Source organism: Phyllobates terribilis, unplaced genomic scaffold (assembly GCF_046119375.1).
Source record: "Phyllobates terribilis strain yellow unplaced genomic scaffold, ASM4611937v1 Scaffold_6__1_contigs__length_29720123, whole genome shotgun sequence".
NCBI lineage: Eukaryota > Metazoa > Chordata > Amphibia > Anura > Dendrobatidae > Phyllobates > Phyllobates terribilis.
The window spans coordinates 9,540,693-9,566,709 of NW_027362766.1; the positions used below are offsets into that span (position 1 = coordinate 9,540,693).

The 26,017-nt window shown below is 52.8% G+C and overlaps 1 protein-coding gene across 4 annotated transcripts in view; it reads right to left on the reverse strand.

The window, feature by feature from the left end:
- The window catches only part of CELF3 (CUGBP Elav-like family member 3), a 172,843-nt gene that overhangs the window by 39,708 nt on the left and 107,118 nt on the right, over positions 1-26,017 (reverse strand). For all 4 annotated transcript variants that reach the window (XM_073637353.1, XM_073637351.1, XM_073637352.1 and 1 more), the window contains exons 3-4: positions 13,787-13,835; positions 4,821-4,949 (exon numbers count right to left, since the gene is read on the reverse strand). In XM_073637353.1, coding sequence (XP_073493454.1) covers positions 4,821-4,949; positions 13,787-13,835 — 178 coding nt within the window. The remainder of the gene's footprint in view (positions 1-4,820; positions 4,950-13,786; positions 13,836-26,017) is intronic.

The window sequence follows — 26,017 nt, forward strand, 5'->3', positions numbered from 1 at the left end:
CATGTATAGACCACAGCTCCCTGTACAGGTCTGGTACAGTCCACAGTGCCCAGTACAGGTCAGGTACAGCCCACAGCTCCCAGTACAGGTCATGTATAGACGACAGCGCACAGTACAGGTCATGTATAGACGACAGGGCACAGTACAGGTCATGTATAGACGACAGCGCCCTGAATAGCTCATGTACAGACCACAGCGGCCAGTGCAGGTCAGGTACAGCCCATAGTACAAGTCAGCTGCAGCCCACAGCACCCAGTACAAGTCATGTAATGATCACAGCGCCCAGTACAGGTCAGGTACAGCACACAACCCAAGTACAGGTCAGGTACAGCCCACAGCTCCCTGTACAGGTCATTTATAGACCACAGTGCCCAGTACAGGTCACGTACAGCCCACAGCACCCTGTACAAGTCAGCCACAACCCACAACGCCCAGTACAGGTCATGTATAGATCAGAGCACCCAGTACAGGTCAGGTACAGCCCACAGTGCACGGTACAAGTCAGCTACAGCCCACAGCGCCCCGTACAGGTCATTTATAGACCACAGCGCCCAGTACAGGTCAGGTACAGCCCAGAGCGCCCGGTACAGGTCAGGTACAGTCCAAAGCGCCCTATACAGCCCACAGTGCCCGGTACAGGTTATGTATAGCCCACAGTGCCCGGTACAGGTCACGTACATCCCAGAGCACCCAGTTTAGGTCAGGCACAGCCCACAATGCCCAATACAGATCAGGTACAGCCCAGAGCGCCCAGTACAGGTCAGCTACAGCCCAGAGCGCCCAGTACAGGTCAGATACAGCCCAAAGCTCCAAGTTTAGGTTAGGCACAGCCCACAATGCCCAATACAGATCAGGTACAGCCCAGAGCGCCCAGTACAGGTCAGCTACAGCCCAGAGTGCCCAGTACAGGTCAGGTACAGCCCAAAGCTCCAAGTTTAGGTTAGGCACAGCCCACAATGCCCAATACAGATCAGGTACAGCCCAGAGCGCCCAGTACAGGTCAGCTACAGCCCAGAGTGCCCAGTACAGGTCAGGTACAGCCCAAAGCTCCAAGTTTAGGTTAGGCACAGCCCACAATGCCCAATACAGATCAGGTACAGCCCACAGTGCCCAGTACAGGTCAGCTACAGCCCAGAGCACCTGGTAGAGGTCAGGTACAGCCCACAGCGTCCAGTACAGGTCAGGCACAGACCACAGCTCCCAGTACAGGTCAGGTACAGCCCAGAGCGCCCGGTACAGGTCAGATACAGCCCAGAGCACCCGGTACAGGTCAGATACAGCCCAGAGCACCCGGTACAGGTCAGGTACAGCCCACAGCGCCCGGTACAGGCCAGGTACAGCCCATAGTGCCCAGTACAGTTCAGCTACAGACCACAACTCCAGGTACAGGTCAGGTACAGACCACAACTCCAGGTACAGGTCAGGTACAGCCTACAGCTCCCAGTACGGGTCAGGTACAGACAACAGCTCAAAGTACAGGGCAGGTACAGCCTACAGCTCCCTGTACAGCTCATGTACATACCACAGCTCTCAGCACAGGTCAGGTAAAGCCCACAGCTCCCGGTACAGGTCAGGAACAGCCTACAGCTCCCAGTACAGGTCAGGTACAGCCCACAGCTTCCAGTACAGGTCAGGCACAAACCACAGCTCTCAGTACAGTTTAGCCCACAGCTCCTGGTAGAGCTCAGGTACCACCCAGAGCACCTGGTAGAGGTAAGGTACAGCCCACAGTGACCGGTACAGGTAAGGTACAGCCCACAGCGCCCAGTTCAAGTCAGGCAGAGATCACAGCTCCCAGTACAAGTCAGGCACAGACCACAGTGCCTGGTAAAGGTCAGCTACAGCCTACAACATCTGATACATGTCAGCTACAGATCACAGCTCCCAGTACAGGGCAGATACAGCCCACAATGCCCGGTTCAGGTCATGTATAGCACACAGCTCCCAGCACAGGTCAGGCACAGCCCACAGCAACCAGCGCAGGTCAGGCACAGCCCACAGCAACCAGTACAGGTCATGTACAGCCCACAGCTCCCAGTACAGGTCAGGTACAGACCGCAGCTCCCAGTACAGGTCAGGTACAGCCCACAGCTCCCAGTACAGGTCAGGTACAGCCCACAGCTCCCAGTACAGGTCAGGTACAGCCCACAGCTCCCTGTACAGGTCAGGTACAGACCGCAGCTTCCAGTACAGGTCAGGTACAGCCCGCAGTACAGGTCAGGTACAGACAGCAGCTCCCAGTACAGGGCAGGTACAGCCCACAGCTTCCAGTACTGGTCAGGTACAGCCCACAGCTCCCAGTACAGGTCAGGTACAGCCCACAGCTCCCAGTACAGGTCAGGTACAGCCCACAGCTCCCAGTACAGGGCAGGTACAGACCACAGCTCCCAGTACAGGGCAGGTACAGCCCACAGCTCTCAGTACAAGGCAGGTACAGCCCACAATGCCCGGTTCAGGTCATGTATAGCCCACAGCTCCCAGCACAGGTCAGGCACAGCCCACAGCAACCAGTACAGGTCAGGCACAGCCCACAGCAACCAGTACAGGTCATGTACAGCCCACAGCTCCCAGTACAGGTCATGTACAGGTCAGGTACAGACAGCAGCTCCCAGTACAGGTCAGGTACAGCCCACAGCTCCCAGTACAGGTCAGGTACAGCCCACAGCTCCCAGTACAGGTCAGGTACAGCCCACAGCTCCCGGTACAGGTCAGGCACAGCCCACAGCAACCAGTACAGGTCATGTACAGCCCACAGCTCCCAGTACAGGTCAGGTACAGACCACAGCTTCCAGTACAGGTCAGGTACAGACCGCAGCTCCCAGTACAGGTCAGGTACAGACCGCAGCTCCCAGTACAGGTCAAGTACAGCCCACAGCTCCCAGTACAGGTCAGGTACAGCCCACAGCTCCCAGTACAGGTCAGGTACAGCCCACAGCACCCGTTACAGGTCACTTACTGCCCACAGCTCCCAGTAAATGTCAGGAACAGCCCAGAGCTTCCAGTATGGGTCAGGTACCGTCCACAGCTCCCAAGCACAGGTCATGTACAGCTCTCAGTACAGGTTAGGTACAGCCCACAGCACCCGGTACAGGTCACTTGCTGCCCCCAACTCCCAGTACAGGTCAGGTACAGTCCACAATGCCCGGTCCAGGTCATGTATAGCCCACAGATCCCAGAACAGGTCAGGCACAGCCCACAGCAACCAGTACAGGTCAGGCACAGCCCACAGCAACCAGTACAGGTCAGGTACAGCCCGCAGTACAGGTCAGGTACAGACCACAGCTCCCAGTACAGGTCAGGTACAGCCCACAATACGCGGTTCAGGTCATGTATAGCCCACAGCAACCAGTACAGGTCAGGTACAGACCACAGCTTCCAGTACAGGTCAGGTACAGACCGCAGCTCCCAGTACAGGTCAGGTACAGCCCAGAGCTTCCAGTACGGGTCAGGTACCACCCACAGCTCCCAGCACAGGTCAGGCACAGCCCACAGCTCCCAGTGCAGGTCATGTACAGACTACAGCTTCCAGTACAGGTCAGGCACAGCCCACAGCTCCCAGTACAGGTCAGGCACAGCCCACAGCTCCCAGTACAGGTCAGGTACAGACTACAGCTTCCAGTACAGGTCAGGTACAGACCACAGCTCCCAGTACAGGTCAGGTACAGCCCACAGCTCCCAGTACAGGTCAGGTATAGCCCACAGCACCCGGTACAGGTCACTTACTGCCCCCAACTCCCAGTACAGGTCAGGTATAGCCCACAGCTCCCAGTACAGCTCAGGTATAGCCCACAGCTCCCAGTACAGCTCAGGTACAGCCCACAGCTCCCAGTACAGCTCAGGTATAGCCCACAGCTCCCAGCACAGGTCAGGTAAAGCCCACAGTACAGGTCAGGTACAGCCCACAGCACCCGGTACAGGTCAGGTACAGACCACAGCTCCCAGCACAGACCACAGCTCCCAGCACAGACCACAGCTCCCAGTACAGGTCAGGTACAGCTCACAATGCCCGATACAGGTTAGGTAAAGCCCACGGCTCCCAGTACAGGTCAATTACAGCCCACAGCTCGCGGAACAGGTCAGGAACAGCCCACAGCTCCCAGTACAGGTCGGGTATACAGCGCAGCTCCCAGTACAGGTCAGGTATAGAGCGCAGCTCCCAGTACAGGTCAGGTACAGCTCACAGCTCCCAGTACAGGTCAGGTACAGCCCACAGCACCTGGTACAGGCTACAGCTCCCAGTACAGCCCATAATGCCCGATACAGGTTAGGTAAAGCCCACGGCTCCCGGTACAGGTCAGATACAGCCCACCGCTCCCGGTACAGGTTAGGTACAGACCTCAGCTCCTAGTACAGGTCAGGTACAGCCCAAAGCTCCCAGTACACGTCAGGTACCGTCCACAGCTTTCAGAACAGGTCAGGTACAGCCCACAGCTCCCAGTACTGGTCAGGTACAGCCCACAGCTTCCAGTACTGGTCAGGTACAGCCCACAGCTCCCAGGACAGGTCAGGTACAGCCCACAGCGCGCAGTACAGGTCAGGTGGCGCCCACAGCTCCCAGTACAGGTCAAGTACAGCCCACAGCTCCCGGTACAGGTCAGGTACAGCCCACAATGCCCGGTACAGGTCAGTTACAGCCCATAGCTCCCAGTACTGGTCAGGTACCGCCAACAGCTCCCAGTAAAGGTCAGGTACAGCTTACAGCTCCCAGTACAAGTCAGGTACAGCCCACAGCTTCCAGTATTGGTCAGGTACAGCCCAAAGCTCCCGGTACAGGTCAAGTACAGTGGTAGTATAATCTGTGGTGAACACTACATTTGTACCTTTGCTGGTTCCATCTGGCCCCCGGAGAACTGTGCATTCATCAATATTTCCAAAAGGCTCAAACATTCGGCGGACATCCTCGTCTGTCTGTTGCTTCCCCAACATCCCAACAAAGAGCTTACGATCTTCTGTGGGCAAAGAGAGATGATGAGAGTTATAGATGAAATATTTTTACAATGAGCATTGCTGAAACTGACATGTAAGGTGAAGACATACAGGTGTGAAAACAGTAATACAGGTGTAGGTGGAGAGGTACAGTGCTGTTCACCATTATTGGCACCCCTTCATTTTTTTCATAGACTGTACAATAACCTCAGAAATAAATGGAACTGTACCAAAGTTATATCCTCAGGATTTTTTAATTAGTGGTCCAAAGTAATACAATAAAACATTGTTTTTAAACTTCCATGTTGCAATTTCAAAGAAAAACCGGAATAAACAGCATGTGCAGCAATAAACCCCTAAATGACACTTGGTTGCACACCCTTTGACATTGCTGACAGCCTCCCAACACTTCTTGTAGCCATCTATGAGCTTCTTGCACTTCGCTGGAATTTTCTCCCATCTTCCTTTGCAGTTTGTTCAAGCTCTTGAATGTTTGCAGGTTCTTTTTCCCAATGGCAGATTTCAGCTCACCCCAGAGATATTCAATGTAATTGAGGTCAGGACTCATTGTGGCCATTTCAAAACAGTCCATTTTTTATTTTTTAACAATTCCTGTGTACTTTTGGATGTGTGCTTTGGATCATTGTCTTGCTGGAGGACCGATGATCTTCGACTCAAACCAAGCTTTCTTACACTGGGTAAGACATTTCAATCTAAAATCTCTTGATAATACTCTGGTTTCATGATTCCTGTGATACGGTCAAGGCCTCCAGTACCAGATGTAGCAAAGCAACTCCACACAAATTATGGATCCTCCACCATGTTTAACTGTTGGTAAGGTGTTCTTTTTCTTATAAGCTTCATTTCGCCGTCTGTAAACGAACTGTTGCTTTACATTGTCAAAAAGCTTTATTTTTGTTTCATCAGTCCACAGAACATTTTCATAAAAGGATTGTGGTTTGTCAAGATCAGTTGTTCCTTTTTATGTCTTTTCTTCAGCAATGGTTTCTTCCTTGGCCTTCGCTCATAAAGCTCTGCTTGGTTTAGTGTGCGGCATATGGTACTTGTTGAAACCATGACCTCAGACTGTTCCAGGTTGGCCTTCAGATCTTTGACGTGGTGTTTTTCCCACCATTCGCACCAATCTTCAAAGACATCTCTTGTCAATTTTCCTCTTTCCCACACGTCCAGGTATTTTCTTGATGGTTCCATGCTTTGCAAACTTCTTAATAACATTGCGCACTGTTGAAACTGGGGCACCAAGGTCTTTGCAGATGGCCTTATACCCTTTGGAAGTCTTGTGTTTTCTAATAATAGCAGTTATGATATCCTCAGGGAGCTCCTTTGTCTTTACCATTGTGACAAAGGAACAGGGCCTACCATGTGGTAACACTAAAGTCATAATTCATTGGCTAATTCATGTCACATGGGCACTGTGAAGAATGGCACCAAAGAGATCCCGCATAATCCAACCGCTGCCACCACTTGTGACGAATCCACACCTCGCCACCCGCCTGACGTCACAATTCCATCAGACGGATCACGTGATACGGATCTGCCCTTTGCACCAACATGACGTTCCACACCCTCTCGGGGACACGTAAGGTCAGATTGGTATGGCTCTACACAGACACCCCCTGTCCACACGGGTACAGAAAGGCACCGGGAGTGATAAGAGGTGGCCCACTCAGTCACTGACGTTGTACCACACTCGCTCATACCCCTGACAGGTTGAGAGGCCCCTTCACTAGCCCCAGTGAAGCAGGACCTTGTCGGCCTGGTAGAGCTGCCACCACTTTCTATTAGATATAATTCCCACTAGGACCGGGGGATTATATCGGGCCAGAAACCAGCCTGGTAGCGTGTTCGTTGGACCGAACAACAGATGTGAAAGTTAGTGGATCAAGATAAAAGAGCGGCCCAATGTCAAATTATATATTTTATCGCCTTAAGGGCACACTAAACAATACACTATATACATATGGGTTATACATACATAATGTACAGAGATGTAAACACAATAATAGTGGTACAAAAAATATAAGCAGTTATTCAGAGTCAGTTACCAGTCAGATGGAAGACCTGACTTGCGGGGGAGAGGCTGCCACATGGGAGGCTTGTGATCCCCTTTGTTACAGGACTTCTCCCACACGATGTGACATCGTGACCTCCCAGGAAAAAGACACTGAACTATAGTTGCTGGAGCTCTTAACCCCTCTGGGTCACTCCCCCTCCTGCCCCCTGGCTGGACCTAAATCTCCACCCCTGGTCTCTCAGCTAAAAACTCCAAAAACTAAAATGGGCTATACTTCCTTAATGGACGGTCCTAGGGAGCCGGTTCTGGTGTCATCAGATCCAGCGAGGCCCCTGCTACACGTTGAGTACAAACACAGTGGCCCTAGGAGCTTCCGAAAGGCTGTGCTGTGCATCTCCTTATCCCTAAGCGCTAGACTGTGCTGGAAGCCAGGGTGACATTCCTCATGTTCGTATGATTCCAAAAATCTATTTGGTGTATCACTGGGATGTATCGTATTCCAATAACTCGGCGTTGAATTATACTTGTCTGACACAAAGGGACTTGCCGCATGGCTGGGGTCCACAGGGGTCTTCCTGTGGCAGCTCCACAGCAGAAGGTGGAGGTTTTGTCACTCACTATCCCTCAGCCCCCTCCCTTCTTGTTTAGCTGCAAAAGTGTCCAGTTACAGTTGTACATTGTAGCTTCTATAATCCCCCACCAAACAGGGCAAAATGATTGACATGGGATTATATCTTGAATATTCTTCACACCTCCTCCCTTTAGAGAGCGCTATGGGGCAACACCACCCGGAGTTTCCCCGCGCACCCGTCTGCAACTTCCCCTTGTTGGGATAAGCCGTCGGCATTGCCATGGTCGCGGCCCTTTTTGTGGTGAATAGCGAAGTGGTCCTGCTGGAGAACAAGGCTCCAGCATAGCAACCTCCCATTCGCTCCGGATACCGTGTGTAACCAGCTGAGGGGGTTGTGATCTGTTTCCATGGTGAAATGGCGTCCGTACAAGTATGGCTGCAGATGCTGCAGGGCCCACACAATTGCCAGACATTCCTTCTCCATCGTGGAGTAGGCCACCTCCCTCGTCAGGAGCTTCCGGCTCAGGTACAAAACAGGGTGTTCATGGCCCGTAGTGTCGACCTGGCTGAGCACAGCACCGAGGCCAAAGTCACTGGCGTCGGTCTGCACTACAAAAGACCACGTGAAGTCGGCTGTCTGTAGTACAGGGGAGCTAGAGAGGGCGGTCTTCAGCGCCCGGAAGGCCGTCTCACAATCGTTTGTTTAATCGACTGCGGAGTGCAGCTTCTTTTTGGTGAGGTCCGTCAGGGGCTTCGCCAGGCTACTATATGAGGGCTGAACCCCCTATAATACCCGGCGGTGCCCAGTAAGGACATCACCTGTTTCTTGGCCCTGGGGGAGGGCCAGGATGCGATGGCATCCACCTTCCGTGCTCAGGCTTGAGAGCTCCCCCACCTACCCAGTGTCCCAGGTAGCGGACCTCACTCATACCCAGCTGGCACTTTCCTGTCTTAATGGTCAAGCCTGCCCGTTGGATCCGCCCAAGCACCTGCGCCAGATGCTCCAGGTGATCCTCCCAGGTAGGACTGAAGATGGCAATGTCATCCAGGTACGTGGCCATGTACCCTTCGAATCCCTTGAGCATCGTGTTGACCATCTACTGAAAAGTGGCAAGGTCATTCTTCATCCCGAATGGCATCACCGTGGACTCGTACAGTCCGAATATGGTGATAAAGGCAGAGCGTTACCGTGCCTCGGGGGTCAAGGGAATCTGCTAATATCCCCAGCTCAGATCCATGATGGTACTTGGTACCAGCCAACTAAGCGGCATTGGGTACGCTTCGGTGACCATGACAGCATTGAGGCCACTGTAGTCAACGCAGAACCAGGTTGTCCGGTACTTCTTTGGGACGAGGACCCCAGGCGAGGCCCAAGCGCTGCTGGATGGTTGGATGACTCCCAGTTTCAGCATCTCGTCAATCTCCGGGAGCATGTGCTGCTGTACCTCCAGGGAAACCTGATATGCTGAACGCCGGATTGGGGGGTGATCCCCGGTGTCCACATGATGGACGGCCAACTCTGTCCTTCCGGGCTTGTTGCTCAACATATCCCAGAAGGGGTGTAGGGTTGCCCACAGCTGGGACCATTGGTCTGATAACAGCTGGTGGCAAATCTCCACATCTTCGATGGTCCCACCTGCCCTAGTCTGAGTGAGAATGTCCAGGGGGGTCTCCGCCTCTCCCTTCTCTGGCAGGTTGCATATGGGGAGGGCGCAGGCCTCCCGCTCATGATGTGCCTTCATCATGTTTACGTGGAAGGCCTTTCGCTTTCACCAGGTATGGTCCAGGGTGACCAGGTACGTTACGGCACTGAGCTGCTGGTGCACGAAGTATGGCCTTCAAAGCCCATCTGAAGCTTGTCCTGGGTTACAGGGGACCAGTACCCACACCTTTTGACCCACCTGGTAGGTCCTCTCACAAGCATTCTGGTCGTACCATCGCTTCTGGTCGGCCTGGGCTCGCGTCATATTATCATGCACCAGCTGCACCAAGGTCTGCATTTTGTCACGGAAGCGCATGACATATTCGATGACCAACACTCCAGGGGTGGCTAAGTCCCCTTCCCAGACCTCCTTCACCAGAGCCAGGGGGCCTCGCGCACGACGGCCGTACAGGAGCTCAAAGGAGGAGAACCCCGCTGAGGCCTGTGGAACCTCCCGGTAGGCAAATAGCAGGTGTGGGAGGTACTGCTCCCAGTCGCGCCCGTGGGAGTCGACCAACATCTTTAGCATCTGCTTCAGTGTGTCATTGAACCATTCGCACAGGCCGTTGGTCTGTGGGTGGAACGGTCTGGTCACCAGATGTTGCACCTTTATTTGCTTACAGAAGGACTCCATCAGCTGCGACATGAACTGGGTCCCCCGGCCGGTGAGCATTTCTTGGGGAAAACCCACTCGGGAGAAAATCTCCAGTAAGGCGGTGGCCACCTTGTCAGCCAGTAGAAATGCTGGGCTAGCCTGACCTTGGTCTTAGTGATCCCTAGATGTCCGGTCATTGGAATCTTGTGCACCATCCGCAACAAGTTCGCCCTGAACGGATAGGGTACCATTAACTGTCAGTCCCTGGGCCACACCTCCGGTAAACCTTGCTGGACCGTTACCAGTTACAGCCGTCCTTGGTCCCAGACCACCCGCTCGTTGTCTGAGTCTGAGGGAGGCTGTACCGCCTGCTCCTTAAGAGCTTTCGGGCTGTCGTCAGTCTCCAACACCACCTGAAACCCCTGACTGGACGTGGGCAGAATAGACGAGACTGCCACGTCTTCTGTCGAGTTCCCCGGGACCCATCTCCTGGCCTCCGTCTGACCTGGCAGCCACTTAGTCGGAAGGGGAGAATCCGTAGGACTCCCAAGGGGCCCCTGGGGCCCGGGTGCCACCACTGCGCGTGACTGACAATGGCCACGGCCGCTGTGACTGCGGGTAGTGCCCGCTTTGCCTCTACTTCTGACCAAGTCGCCGGTCTAAAAGGACTACCCTGGCCCTCTGACACCCCGTTTGTGAAGGAACCCTGCCATGTGGCCTTACATGGGAGCCCTACCTCTCCTGGGACTGCCCCGCCCTCCATGGCATGCTCCCCCTCCGCAGCGGTCTGCCCCATGTCTGTCTCTTCTGTGACAACCTCACAGGACAAACTGTTCCAGCATACAGGCTGGCCATACTCTAAGGCCTTATCACAGTTGACTTGATTGATCCCCCCACCCCCCACATCCCCATCAGTAGGCATGTTAATAACATTAGCATCAACAGGGGTGGACATGAAGTTGTCTGGAGGGTCAGGCCTTGGGGGTTCAGTGGCCACATAGTGGGACACTAGAAGCCCCCAGTCTCTCCCAAGCAAAACACTCGCAGGAATGTTTGGAGTTACCCCCACCTCCCGCACTCCCCTCCCAGCGCCCCAGTCCAAATACACCTTGGCGACGGGCAGCGGCGGCTCGACGCCTCCAATCCCGGAGACGGCGAGAGTTTTCCCAGGTATCAAACCCTGGGGCGACACCAGTTCAGGTCGCAGTCCCATGACCCTGGCGTGGCCTATGGTGATGGTCTGAAGGTTGTCAAGGGAATTCCCACCACCCCTACTCACACACAAATCAGTGGACGGTTTCTGGGACGGGCCCTTCTGGCGCTGGGGACACATGGCTTTGAAGTGGCCCGGCTGTCTGCAAAGTTGACACAGTTGGGGTTCCCCTACCGGCGTGGAGAGGAAAGCATGGGTAGGCAGCAGGCACCGCGTTCGGCTTACTCCCTCTCTATGCAGCAAGTTTCTTAACCTCTGGAGTCCTGTTGTTGGAGTACTCGTCAGCAAGTGTCACTGTTGCAGAGGCCCCCTTTGGCTTCCGGTCACGGAGGTTCTGTTGGAGGTCCTCCGGGAAGTTCCACAGAAACTGCTCAGTTGCGATGAGCTCCTTCAGCTGTTGGACGATGGTGAGCTCCAGTCCCGTGGTCCATTGGTCAACGGCTCTCAGTAGGGCCCACATGTGATCGACCCAGCTGTCTGCAGGACCCCGCTGTATACTCCGGAGCTTCTTCCAATACGTCTCAGGGGTCAAGTTGTACGGCCAGACCAGAGCCTGCTTTATGTCCTCATAGCTCAGGGTGATCTCACTGGGCAGGTACCTAAAGATTTCCAGGGCCTTACCCCTAAGGCGAGGGGTTAAAAACCGGACCCACTGGTCCTCAGGCAGATGGTACTGGTGGCAGTTTTTTTCAAATGCCAGCAAGAAAGTGTCCAAGTCCAGCAGGGGGAAGTCCTCCACTTGTATCTTTGGGACTCGGATCTCAGGGGACTCAATACTGGCTGGGGTCTGCAGCCAGAGCTGAAGCATATTTTACTGGTGCTCGCGTTCCCGCTGACATTCCGCCATGAGGGTCTCGAAGGTGGCCTTGTCCCTAGCCTGGAGACTTGCCAGGGCAACTTGCATGAGGGTGTCAGAGCCTGCCCGGCTGGGGGTATGGTCAGGTGGTGGGTGGCTCACTGTGGGACCGAACACGGGCGACTGTCTCTCTGGGGAACCTAGGCGGGACTCCCCTTCTTCTGGAGCGACAGTCTTCCACCTCCGCCCCACCATCCGGAGGATTGGCCATCTCCTTGGTCCTGCCCCTGGTGCCACTGGCCATCCTTGCACTCTATGGTCACTGATACCAAACTGCAACCTGATGCACCCACACCCCTTACAGTATTTGCTCTCAGACTGTCTAGTGCTGAGCTGATTTTAAGACTCCAGCAGCAAAAGCTACAACTGGCAGTCTTTAGTGTCTGTGAGGATGCGTTCCACACTCACACACACTTATCTCAATCCCACACCGCTGCCACATGTGAAGAATGGCACCAGAGAGATCCCGCAGAATCCCACCGGTGCCACCACTTGTGACGAATCCACACCTCGCCAACTGCCTGATGTCACAATTACGTCAGACAGATCACGTGATACGGATCTGCCCTTTGCACCCCCTCAGGGACGCGCAAGGTCAGATTGGTACTGCTCTACACAGACACCCCCTGTCCACACGGGTACAGGAAGACACCGGGAGTGAGAAGAGGTGGTCCACTCAGTCATTGACATGGCAGCACACTCGCTCACACTGGTGACAGGCTGAGAAGCCCCTTCACTAGCCCCAGTGAAGCAGGACCTTGTCGGCCTGGTAGAGCTGCCACCAGTTTCTATTAGATATAATTCACGCTAGGACCGGTAGCGTGTTCATTGGACCAAAAAAGGTCCGTGAAAGTTCGTGAATCAAGATAAAAGAGCAGCCCAATGTTAAATTATATATTTAATCACCTTAAGGGCACACTAGACAATACACTATATACATAAGGGTTATACATAATGTTCAGAGATGCAAACACAATAATAGGGGTACAAAAGATATAAGCAGTTATTGAGAGTCAGATGGAAGGCCTGGCTTGAGGGGGAGGGGCTGCCTCATGGGAGGCTTGTGGTCCCCTTTGTTATTTCTCCCACACAATGTGACTTCGCGACCTTCCAGGAAAAAGACACTGAACTATGAGAGGTCTTAAATTGTTTACAAAAAACTGTTTCACTTGATTCATTTTTCTCAGGAGATGTTCCTTATTATGTACTTACACTTCATGGGTGCCAATAACGATGAGCAGGACTGTAGGTGATGATACATACAGGTGGAGGCCCAGACACACAGGAGGAGGCCCAGACACGCAGGAGGAGGCCCAGACACACAGGAGGAGGCCCAGAAACACAGGAGGAGGCCCGGACACACAGGAGGAGGCCCGGACACACAGGAGGAGGCCCGGACACACAGGAGGAGGCCCGGACATACAGGAGGAGGCCCGGACACACAGGAGGAGGCCCGAACACACAGGGGGAGGCCCGGACACACAGGAGGAGGCCCGGACACACAGGAGGAGGCCCGGACATACAGGAGGAATCCCGGACACACAGGAGGAATCCCGGACACACAGGAGGAGGCCCGGACACACAGGAGGAGGCCCGGACACACCAGAGCACAGGAGGAGGACCAGACACGCAGAAGGAGGCCTGAACCTATACATACAAGAGGAGGCCCGGACACACAGGAGGAGGCCCGGACACACAGGAGGAGGCCTGAACATACAGGAGGAGGCCCGGACATACAGGAGGAGGCCTGGACATATAGGAGGATGCCCAGCCATACAGGAGGAGGCCCGGACACACAGGAGGAGGCCTGGACATACAGGAGGAGGCCCGGGCATACTTGTGTGAATTAGGTAGGACATGTGTAACAGTTTCAGAATGGGCAGTCTACCTCCTCGGCTCTCGCTGTCTGCGGGTTTCACCTGAATTGGCCGATTCATCTAGAACAAAAGAAAAAGACACCGGTGACATTCAGAATGTACAGATATATGTCATAGAATACTCAGGTGTACGAGCATGACACTGTATATTATATATGTCATAGATGTAATTATAAAATCTATAAAGCCATCTCATAGTGAACAGTGAAGCATGGCTTAATTGGAGGCGGCGATTGGAGGTGGCGGAGTGTCGGCTCTTGACAAATTGGTGGCAGCGGTGGGATATCTGCGTGATTCCGTGGCTGCTCTCCTCACAACTGGTGGCAAGGGACATAAGGCATCTTCACAGGTCATAAATCTGTCGCCTCCCAAACTCTTCTGCAAGCTCTGCCTGGACTTCCTGTCTGCGATCCATCAGATAGCCCTCTTTAATTACCTATTCAGAGCAGAAGGGTCCCAGCTGCACCAGGGTCATGTGGGGTGTCTTAGAGTGCTAACTTTTGTTCCCTTTCCAGGTTATAATTAAGCCTGGATTCACTGTTCACTATGAGATGCTTTATAGATTTTACAATTACATCTATGACATATATAGTGTATGAGAGTCACACTGTATTTTTCGCGCCAGTATGTAACAGGATTTATTTGCCTGGGTGTGACATGGTATTTTGGTGTATCAGATGTCACACAGTGTATGAGGTGACGGTGTGCTCCGCACTGGCAGTGTATACAGTATCGCAGGGTATCACAGTGTCAGTGTATGAGGTGTCATGTTGTACCTGGTAAATTAATCTCTTGCACATCTGCTATTTCAGCCTCTGTGTTTAATTAACACTCGGAATAACAGGAAGGTGTCACATGGGATATAATTAGAGGCTGCACCCTCTCCTCTGACGCTGCTCGTCTCTGATTATTTAGATATTTCTCATTTTAGATATTTCTGGACAGAGAGTGAAGCCGGATACACAATCCATATTGTCACCCCAAATCCCCCATACCCAAAAAACGCTCAGCCCTGCTCCATGGAAAGTGGGATAAGCAGCAGGCGCCTCTTATCTCCCGCATCAGCATCCACCCGCTAACAAACAGCGGCACAACAGCAGTGTCCACACCATCCTACCGGGAGGGGCACAACACTGCCGATCACACCAAACTACTATGCGCTACAGATGTCGCAGGGCTGGATGTGTACAGCAGTACATATCTGTCAGGGATGGCTGTATGGCAGCACAGATGTAGCAGGGATGGGTGTATATGGCAGCACAGATGTAGCAGGGATGGGTGTATGGCAGCACAGATGTAGCAGGGATGGGTGTATGGCAGCACAGATATAGCAGGGATGGCTGTATGGCAGCACAGATGTAGCAGGGATGGGTGTATATGGCAGCACAGATGTAGCAGGGATGGGTGTATATGGCAGCACAGATGTAGCAGGGATGGGTGTATATGGCAGCACAGATGTAGCAGGGATGGCTGTATGGCATCACAGATGTAGCAGGGATGGGTGTATACGGCAGCACAGATGTAGCAGGGATGGCTGTATATGGCAGCACAGATGTAGCAGGGATGGCTGTATGGCAGCACAGATGTAGCAGGGATGGCTGTATATGGCAGCACAGATGCAGCAGGAATGGCTGTATGGCAGCACAGATGTAGCAGGGATGGCTGTATATGGCAGCACAGATGTAGCAGGGATGACTGTATATGGCAGCACAGATGTAGCAGGGATGGCTGTATGGCAGCACAGATGTAGCAGGGATGGCTGTATGGCAGCACAGATGTAGCAGGGATGGGTGTATACGGCAGCACAGATGTAGCAGGGATGGCTGTATATGGCAGCACAGATGTAGCAGGGATGGCTGTATGGCAGCACAGATGTAGCAGGGATGGGTGTATACGGCAGCACAGATGTAGCAGGGATGGCTGTATATGGCAGCACAGATGTAGCAGGGATGGCTGTATGGCAGCACAGATGTAGTAGGGATGGCTGTATATGGCAACACATTTGTAGCAGGAATGGCTGTATGGCAGCACAGATGTAGCATGGATGGCTGTATATGGCAGCACAGATGTAGCAGGGATGGCTGTATGGCAGCACAGATGTAGCAGGGATGGCTGTATATGGCAGCACAGATGTAGCAGGGATGGCTGTATATGGCAGCACAGATGTAGCAGGGATGGCTGTATGGCAGCACAGATGTAGCAGGGATGGCTGTATACGGCAGCACAGATGTAGCAGGGATGGCTGTATACGGCAGCACAGATGTAGCAGGGATGGGTGTATATGACGGCACAGATGTAGCAGGGATGGCTGTATATGGCGGCACAGATGTAGCAGGGATGGGTGTATATGACAGCACAGATGTAGCAGGGATGGGTGTATATGACAGCACAGATGTAGCAGGGATGGCTGTATATGGCAGCACAGATGTAGCTGGGATGGCTGTATATGGCGGCACAGATGTAGCAGGGATGGGTGTATATGACAGCACAGATGTAGCAGGGATGGTTGTATATGACAGCACAGATGTAGCAGGGATGGGTGTAAATGGCAGCACAGATGTAGCAGGGATGGCTGTATATGGCAGCACAGATGTAGCAGGGATGGCTGTATATGGCAGCAGAGATGTAGCAGGGATGGCTGTATGGCAGCACAGATGTAGCAGGGATGGCTGTATGGCAGCACAGATGTAGCAGGGATGGGTGTATATGGCAGCACAGATGTAGCAGGGATGAGTGTATATGGCAGCACAGATGTAGCAGGGATGAGTGTATATGGCAGCACAGATGTAGCAGGGATTGCTGTATGGCAGCACAGATGTAGCAGGGATGGCTGTATATGGCAGCACAGATGTAGCAGGGATGGGTGTATACGGCAGCACAGATGTAGCAGGGATGGCTGTATATGGCAGCACAGATGTAGCAGGGATGGCTGTATCGCAGCACAGATGTAGCAGGGATGGCTGTATATGGCAGCACAGATGTAGCAGGGATGGCTGTATATGGCAGCACAGATGTAGCAGGAATGGCTGTATGGCAGCACGGATGTAGCAGGGATGGCTGTATGGCAGCACAGATGTAGCAGGGATGGCTGTATATGGCAGCACAGATGTAGCTGGGATGGCTGTATATGGCGGCACAGATGTAGCAGGGAAGGGTGTATATGACAGCTCAGATGTAGCGGGGATGGGTGTATATGACAGCACAGATGTAGCAGGGATGGCTGTATGGCAGCACAGATGTAGCAGGGATGGCTGTATATGGCCGCACAGATGTAGCAGGGATGGCTGTATATGGCAGCACAGATGTAGCAGGAATGGCTGTATGGCAGCACAGATGTAGCAGGGATGGCTGTATGGCAGCACAGATGTAGCAGGGATGGCTGTATATGGCAGCACAGATGTAGCTGGGATGGCTGTATATGGCGGCACAGATGTAGCAGGGAAGGGTGTATATGACAGCTCAGATGTAGCGGGGATGGGTGTATATGACAGCACAGATGTAGCAGGGATGGGTGTAAATGACAGCACAGATGAAGCAGGGATGGGTGTAAATGACAGCACAGATGTAGCAGGGATGGGTGTATATGGCAGCACAAATGTAGCAGGGATGGCTGTATATGGCAGCACAGATGTAGCAGGGATGGCTTTATATGGCAGCACAGATGTAGCAGGGATGGCTGTATGGCAGCACAGATGTAGCAGGGATGGCTGTATGGCAGCACAGATGTAGCAGGGATGGCTGTATATGGCAGCACAGATCTAGCAGGGATGGGTGTACAGTACAGACCAAAAGTTTGGACACACCTTCTCATTTAAAGATTTTTCTGTATTTTCATGACTATGAAAATTGTATATTCACACTGAAGGCATCAAAACTATGAATTACCACATGTGGAATTATATACTTAACAAAAAAGTGTGAAACAACTGAAAATATGTCTTATATTCTAGGTTCTTCACAGTAGCCACCTTTTGCTTTGATGACTGCTTTGCACACTCTTGGCATTCTCTTGATGAGCTTTAAGAGGTAGTCACCGGAAATGGTTTTCACTTCACAGGTGTGCCCTGTCAGGTTTAATAAGTGCGATTTCTTGCCTTATAAATGGGGTTGGGACCATCAGTTGTGTTGTGCAGAAGTCTGGTGGATACACAGCTGATAGTCCTACTGAATAGATTGTTAGAATTTGTATTATGGAAAGAAAAAGCAGCTAAGTAAAGAAAAACGAGTGGACATCATTACTTTAAGAAATGAAGGTCAGTCAGTCCGAAAAATTGGGAAAACTTTGAATGTGTCCCCAACTGCAGTTGCAAAAACCATCAAGCGATACAAAGAAACTGGCTCACATGAGGACCGTCCCAGGAAAGGAAGACCAAGAGTCACCTCTGCTTCTGAGGATAAGTTTATCCGAGTCACCAGACTCAGAAATCACAGGTTAACAGCAGCTCAGATTAGAGACCAGGTCAATGCCACACAGAGTTCTAGCAGCAGACACATCTCTACAACAACTGTTAAGAGGAGACTTTGTGCAGCAGCCTTCATGGTAAAATAGCTGCTAGGAAACCACTGCTAAGGACAGGCAACAAGCAGAAGAGACTTGTTTGGGCTAAAGAACACAAGGAATGGACATTAGACCAGTGGAAATTTGTGCTTTGGTCAGATGAGTCCAAATTTGAGATCTTTGGTTCCAACCACCATGTCTTTGTGCGACGCAGAAAAGGTGAACGGATGGACTCTACATGCCTGGTTCCCACCGTGAAGCATGGAGGAGGAGGTGTGATGGTGTGGGGGTGCTTTGCTGGTGACACTGTTGGGGATTTATTCAAAATTGAAGGCATACTGAACCAGCATGGCTACCACAGCATCTTGCAGCGGCATGCTATTACATCCGGTCTGCGTTTAGTTGGACCATCATTTATTTTTCAACAGGACAATGACCCCAAACACACCTCCAGGCTGTGTAAGGGCTATTTGACCAAGAAGGAGAGTGATGGGGGGCTACGCCAGATGACCTGGCCTCCACAGTCACCAGACCTGAACCCAATCGAGATGGTTTGGGGTGAGCTGGACCGCAGGGTGAAGGCAAAAGGGCCAACAAGTGCTAAGCATCTCTGGGAACTCCTTCAAGATTGTTGGAAGACCATTTCCGGTGACTACCTCTTGAAGCTCATCAAGAGAATGCCAAGAGTGTGCAAAGCAGTCATCAAAGCAAAAGGTGGCTACTTTGAAGAACCTAGAATATAAGACATATTTTCAGTTGTTTCACACTTTTTTGTTAAGTATATAATTCCACATGTGGTAATTCATAGTTTTGATGCCTTCAGTGTGAATGTACAATTTTCATAGTCAAGAAAATACAGAAAAATCTTTAAATGAGAAGGTGTTTCCAAACTTTTGATCTGTACTGTATATGACAGGACAGATGTAGCAGGGATGGGTGTATATGGCAGCACAGATGTAGCAGGGATGGGTGTATATGGCGGCACAGATGTAGCAGGGATGGGTGTAGAGTCATGGCTGAAAGTGTTGGCACCCTTGAAATAGTTCCAGAAAATGAAGTATTTCTCCTAGAAAATTATGGCAATTACACATGTTTTGTTATACACATGTTTATTTCCTTTGTGTATTCGAATAACACAAAAAAAAAGAAAAAAAAGACAAATTGGACATAATTTCACACAAAATTGGACAAAATTGTTGGCACCCTCAACTTAATATTTGTTTGTACACCCTTTGGAATAAATAACTTCTATCAATCGCTTCCTATAACCATCAGCTTCTTACACCTCTCACCTGGAATTTTGGACGACTCTTCTTACAAACTTCTCTCATATGTAAAGACGTCTTCTCCCAACAGCAATTTTAAGATCTCTCCACAGGAGATCAATGGGATTTAGATCCGGACTCATTGCTGCCACTTTAAAATGCTCCAGCGCTTTGTTTCCATCCATTTCTGGGGGCTTCTTGAAGTATGTTTGGGGTTATTGTCCTGCTGGAAGACCCATGACCTAGGACGCAAACCCAACTTTCTGACACTAGGCACTACATTGTAACCCAAAATCCTTTGGTAATCTTCAGATTTCAAGATGCCTTGCACACAATCAAGGCACCCAGTGCCACAGGCAGCAAAACAACCCCAAAACATCTTTGAACCTCCACCATATTTGACTGTAGGTACTGTGTTCCTTTCTTTGTAGGCCTTATTTCATTTTTGTTAAACAGTAGAATGATGTGCTTTACCAAAAAGCTCTATCTTGGTGTCATCTGTCCACAAGACGCTTTTCCAGAAGGATTTTGACTTACTCAAGTACATTTTTGCAAACTGCAGTCTAGCTTTTTTATGTCTCTATGTCAGCAGTGGGGTCCTCCTGGATCTCCTGTAATAGCGTTTCATTTCATTCAAATGTGGATGGATAGTTTGTGCTAACAATAATACACCCTGAGCCTGCAGGACAGCTTGATTTTCTTTGGAACTTGATTGGGGCTGCTTATCCTCAAGATCTCTGGAGATGGACTTGAAACATTGAGATTGTTGATATCGTTCAAAAATGTTGGTCCTCAAGTACTCAGACAATTCTCTTCTCTTTCTGTTCTCCATGCTTACTGTGGTACACACAATGAAGAGATTTAGTCAACCTCTCCCCTTTTTATCTGGTTTCAGGTGTGATTTTCATATTGCCCACACCTGTTACTTGCCACAGGTGAGTGTGAACGTGCATCACAGGCTTGAAAAAATCTGTTTACCCACAATTTTGGAAAGATGCCAACAATTCTGTTCGGCCCATTTTTGGGGTTTTGTGTGAAATTATGTCCAATTCGCCTTTTTTCCTCCGTTTTTTCTGCTGTTCCAATACACACAAATAAACATTTGTACAACAAAACATGTGTAATTGCAATAATTTTCTGGGAGAAATACTTCATTTTCTGAAACAATTTCATGGGTACCAACACTTTCGGCCATGACTGTACGGCGGCACAGATGTGGCTGGGACAGGTGTGTACGGCGGCGCAGATGTGGCTGGGACGGGTGTGTACGGCGGCGCAGATGTGGCTGGGACGGGTGTGTACGGCGGCGCAGATGTGGCTGGGACGGGTGTGTACGGCGGCACAGATGAGGCTGGGACGGGTGTGTACGGCGGCACAGATGAGGTTGGGACGGGTGTGTACGGCGGCACAGATGTTGCTGGGACGGGTGTGTACGGCGGCACAGATGCGGCTGGGGCGGGAGTGTAAGGCGGCACAGATGCGGCTGGGGCGGGAGTGTACGGCGGCACAGATGCGGCTGGGACGGGTGTGTACGGCGGCACAGATGCGGCTGGGACGGGTGTGTACGGCGGCACAGATGCGGCTGGGACGGGTGTGTACGGCGGCACAGATGCGGCTGGGACGGGTGTGTACGGCGGCACAGATGCGGCTGGTACGGGTGTGTACGGCGGCACAGATGAGGCTGGGACGGGTGTGTACGGCGGCACAGTTGAGGCTTGGATGGTTGTGTACGGCGGCACAGATGTGGCTGGGACGGGTGTGTAAGGCGGCACAGATGTTGCTGGGACGGGTGTGTACGGCGGCACAGATGCGGCTGGGACGGGTGTGCACGGCGGCACAGATGCGGCTGGGACGGGTGTGTACGGCGGCACAGATGCGGCTGGGACGGGTGTGTACGGCGGCACAGATGCGGCTGGGACGGGTGTGTACGGCGGCACAGATGCGGCTGGGACGGGTGTGTACGGCGGCACAGATGTGGCTGGGACGGGTGTGTACGGCGGCACAGATGCGGCTGGGACGGGTGTGTACGGCGGCACAGATGTGGCTGGGACGGGTGTGTACGGCGGCACAGATGCGGCTGGGACGGGTGTGTACGGCGGCACAGATGTGGCTGGGACGGGTGTGTACGGCGGCACAGATGCGGCTGGGACGGGTGTGTACGGCGGCACAGAAGATGTAGCAGGGTTGACGTTTGAGGGTGTACCGGTTTTGGGGAATTTACCACCTGTAAGGCGGTGGGGGAGGCACGAAAGACTCTGTAATTCACAAGATGAACAAACTGTTGCATCTCCACAGCACTCAAGGGGTTACCCGGTGGTCCTCAGGCTGCGAGGAAACTTGTTGCCATGGTAGCCGGTTCTCTATCTATTCAGCGCTGTTGCTAGGTGACAGATTTTACCTCCAGCAATGGATGCCGTGCTGAAGATCCAACATGGCAATGGTGGCCAGGGGCTGAGAGAGATGGGGGTGAGCAGAATGTGTAAACGTCTGGATCCCTCATTCTTCATCCCCAAATTCCGGTGTGATTCCCCGAACACGCGGAGATAGTCAGGCGTATCATTCATACAGAGCCAGATGCTCAGTAACTAAGGAAACCAAGGATCACGCTCCCTAGCAACCACCCACTCACTCAGATTTATCCTTATGGTTGCCAGGTAACCACAGTGACATCATCACTTCTCCATGTAAACAATGGAAGGAGGGGGATGGAGCCGGGAGGGGACGAAGGGAACGATGGGGAAGGATATAATAACCGGTACATGTACAGAACGTGACACCGCACGTCCACAGCGGGTGATCACGGATGGTACCAGCCTCGTATGGTGCCACCACCTGACCCCCTATCACCTACATTGCTGAATACTGGGGGTGGGCACACATTCTTCCACACCACTGAAGATAAAGGCATCAGTCAGTCCGCGGCCTGCTCTGATTGGTCCCTGGTTACCCCTAGTGCCAGGGCACCATTAATTCTGAGATGGTGACGCTCTCCCGGCCCCCCCAATAAGGGCATTGCTAAAAAATGCAAATAACCACCAGGCCGGACCCTCGCCCCATGCGGCGCAAGCTTATTATACAGCAATGCCATGTAGAACAAGAAAGTCCCAGGGGGAACCCATCAGTCATGTGACATTGCCTGGGTGGCCGCTACCCAGGGGCCCTCACTAGGAGCCTCAGAGGACACCGGATCGGGGCATTAGCGCGGCCCGTAGATCAGAAGCCAGCTGTGTGCCGATTCCTCCTCTAATCTCCCGCACAAAATCCCTCAGCCCCCACTAATCCCAGGATTATCCAATCATGTCGTAATCCCCCACACGGCATGCTGTGTGCATTCGGGGATTACCAGACCCTGACCTAAAGCCCAGCAGATAATGCGCAAAAGAGGAGCGAGTCGTCCACAGCGCGGCATAAATCGCTTACACCAGCAGCAATGTAAAGTCAGGGGTCGTGACATCATCACTGAGCAGCAGCATGAGGTCAGCGGCCATGACATCATCATCACTGTGAGCAGCAGCGTAAGGTCAGCGGCCGTGACATCATCATCACTGTGAGCAGCAGCGTAAGGTCAGCGGCCGTGACATCATCATCACCGCAAGCAGCAGCGTAAAGTCAGCGGCCGTGACATCATCATCACCGCAAGCAGCAGCGTAAAGTCAGCGGCTGTGACATCATCATCACCACGAGCGGCAGTGTAAGGTCAGCGGCCGTGACATCATCATCACTGTGAGTAGCAGCGTAAAGTCAGCGGCTGTGACATCATCATCACCGCAAGCGGCAGTGTAAGGTCAGCGGCCGTGACATCATCATCACCGCAAGCAGCAGTGTAAGGTCAGCGGCCGTGACATCATCATCACCGCGAGCAGCAGCGTAAGGTCAACGGCCGTGACATCATCATCACTGTGAGCAGCAGCGTAAGGTCAACGGCCGTGACATCATCATCACTGTGAGCAGCAGCATGAGGTCAGCGGCAGTGACATCATCATCACTGTGAGCAGCAGCATGAGGTCAGCGGCTGTGACATCATCACCGTGAGCAGCAGTGTAAGGTCAGCGGCCGTGACATCATCATCACTGTGAGCAGCAGCGTAAGGTCAGCGGCCGTGACATCATCATCATCACCGCGAGCAGCAGCGTAAAGTCAGCGGCTGTGACATCATCATCACCACGAGCGGCAGTGTAAGGTCAGCAGCCGTGACATCATCATCACTGTGAGCAGCAGCGTAAAGTCAGCGGCTGTGACATCATCATCACCGCGAGCAGCAGTGTAAGGTCAGCGGCCGTGACATCATCATCACCGCAAGCAGCAGTGTAAGGTCAGCGGCCGTGACATCATCATCACCGCGAGCAGCAGCGTAAGGTCAACGGCCGTGACATCATCATCACTGTGAGCAGCAGCATGAGGTCAGCGGCAGTGACATCATCATCACTGTGAGCAGCAGCATGAGGTCAGCGGCTGTGACATCATCACCGCGAGCAGCAGTGTAAGGTCAGCGGCCGTGACATCATCATCACTGTGAGCAGCAGCGTAAGGTCAGCGGCCGTGACATCATCATCACCGCGAGCAGCAGCGTAAGGTCAACGGCCGTGACATCATCATCACTGTGAGCAGCAGCGTAAAGTCAGCGGCTGTGACATCATCATCACCGCGAGCGGCAGTGTAAGGTCAGCGGCCGTGACATCATCATCACCGCAAGCAGCAGTGTAAGGTCAGCGGCCGTGACATCATCATCACTGTGAGCAGCAGCGTAAGGTCAACGGCCGTGACATCATCATCACTGTGAGCAGCAGCATGAGGTCAGCGGCAGTGACATCATCATCACTGTGAGCAGCAGCATGAGGTCAGCGGCTGTGACATCATCACCGAGAGCAGCAGTGTAAGGTCAGCGGCCGTGACATCATCATCACTGTGAGCAGCAGCATGAGGTCAGCGGCTGTAACATCATCATCACCACGAGCAGCAGCGCAAGGTCACCGGCAGTGACATAATCATCACTGTGAGCAGCAGCGCAAGGTCACCGGCAGTGACATAATCATCACCGCAAGCAGCAGTATAAGGTCAGCGGCAGTGACATAATCATCACTGTGAGCAGCAGCATGAGGTCAGCGGCAGTGACATAATCATCACCGCGAGCAGCAGCGCAAGGTCACCGGCAGTGACATCATCACCGCGAGCAGCAGTGCAAGGTCACCGGCAGTGACATCATCACCGCGAGCAGCAGCGTAAGGTCAGCCGCAGTGACATCATCACCGCGAGCAGCAGCGTAAGGTCAGCCGCAGTGACACCATCAAGAGCAGCAGCATGAGATCAGTGGCCATGACATCATCATCACTGCGAGCAGCAGCGTAAGGTCAGCGGCAGTGACATCATCGTGAGCAGCAGCGTGAGGTCAGAGGCCATGACATTATCATCATTGCGAGCAGCAGTGTAACGTCAGCAGCCGTGACATCATCATCACCGCGAGGAGCAGTGTAAGGTGAGAGGCCGTGACATCATCACCGAGAGCAGCAGTGTAACGTCAGCAGCCGTGACATCATCATCACCGTGAGCAGCAGCGCAAGGTCAGAGGCCGTGACATCATCATCACCACGAGCAGCAGTGTAAGGTCAGCGGCTGTGACATCATCACGGCGAGCAGCAGTGTAAGGTCAGCGGCCGTGACATCGTCATCACCACGAGGAGCAGTGTAAGATCAGCGGCTGTGACATCATCATCACCACGAGCAGCAGAGTGAGGTCAGCGGCTATGAAAACATCATCACCATTAGCAGCAGCGAGAGGTCAGCAGCTGTGACATCATCATCACCACGAGCAGCAGAGTGAGGTCAGCGGCCGTGACATCATCATCACCACGAGCAGCAGAGTGAGGTCAGCGGCTGTGACATCATCATCACCACGATCAGCAGAGTGAGGTCAGCGGCAGTGACATCATCATCACCACGAGCAGCAGAGTGAGGTCAGCGGTTGTGACATCATCATCACCACGAGCAGCAGAGTGAGGTCAGCGGCTGTGACATCATCATCACCACGAGCAGCAGAGTGAGGTCAGCGGCTGTGACATCATCATCACCACGAGCAGCAGAGTGAGGTCAGCGGCAGTGACATCATCATCACCACGAGCAGCAGAGTGAGGTCAGCGGCCGTGACATCATCATCACCACGAGCAGCAGAGTGAGGTCAGCGGCCGTGACATCATCATCACCGCGAGCAGCAGAGTGAGGTCAGAGGCCGTGACATCATCATCACCACGAGCAGCAGAGTGAGGTCAGCGGCAGTGACATCATCATCACCACGAGCAGCAGAGTGAGGTCAGCGGCAGTGACATCATCATCACCACGAGCAGCAGAGTGAGGTCAGCGGCCGTGACATCATCATCACCACAAGCAGCAGAGTGAGGTCAGCGGCAGTGACATCATCATCACCACGAGCAGCAGAGTGAGGTCAGAGGCCGTGACATCATCATCACTATGAGCAGCAGAGTGAG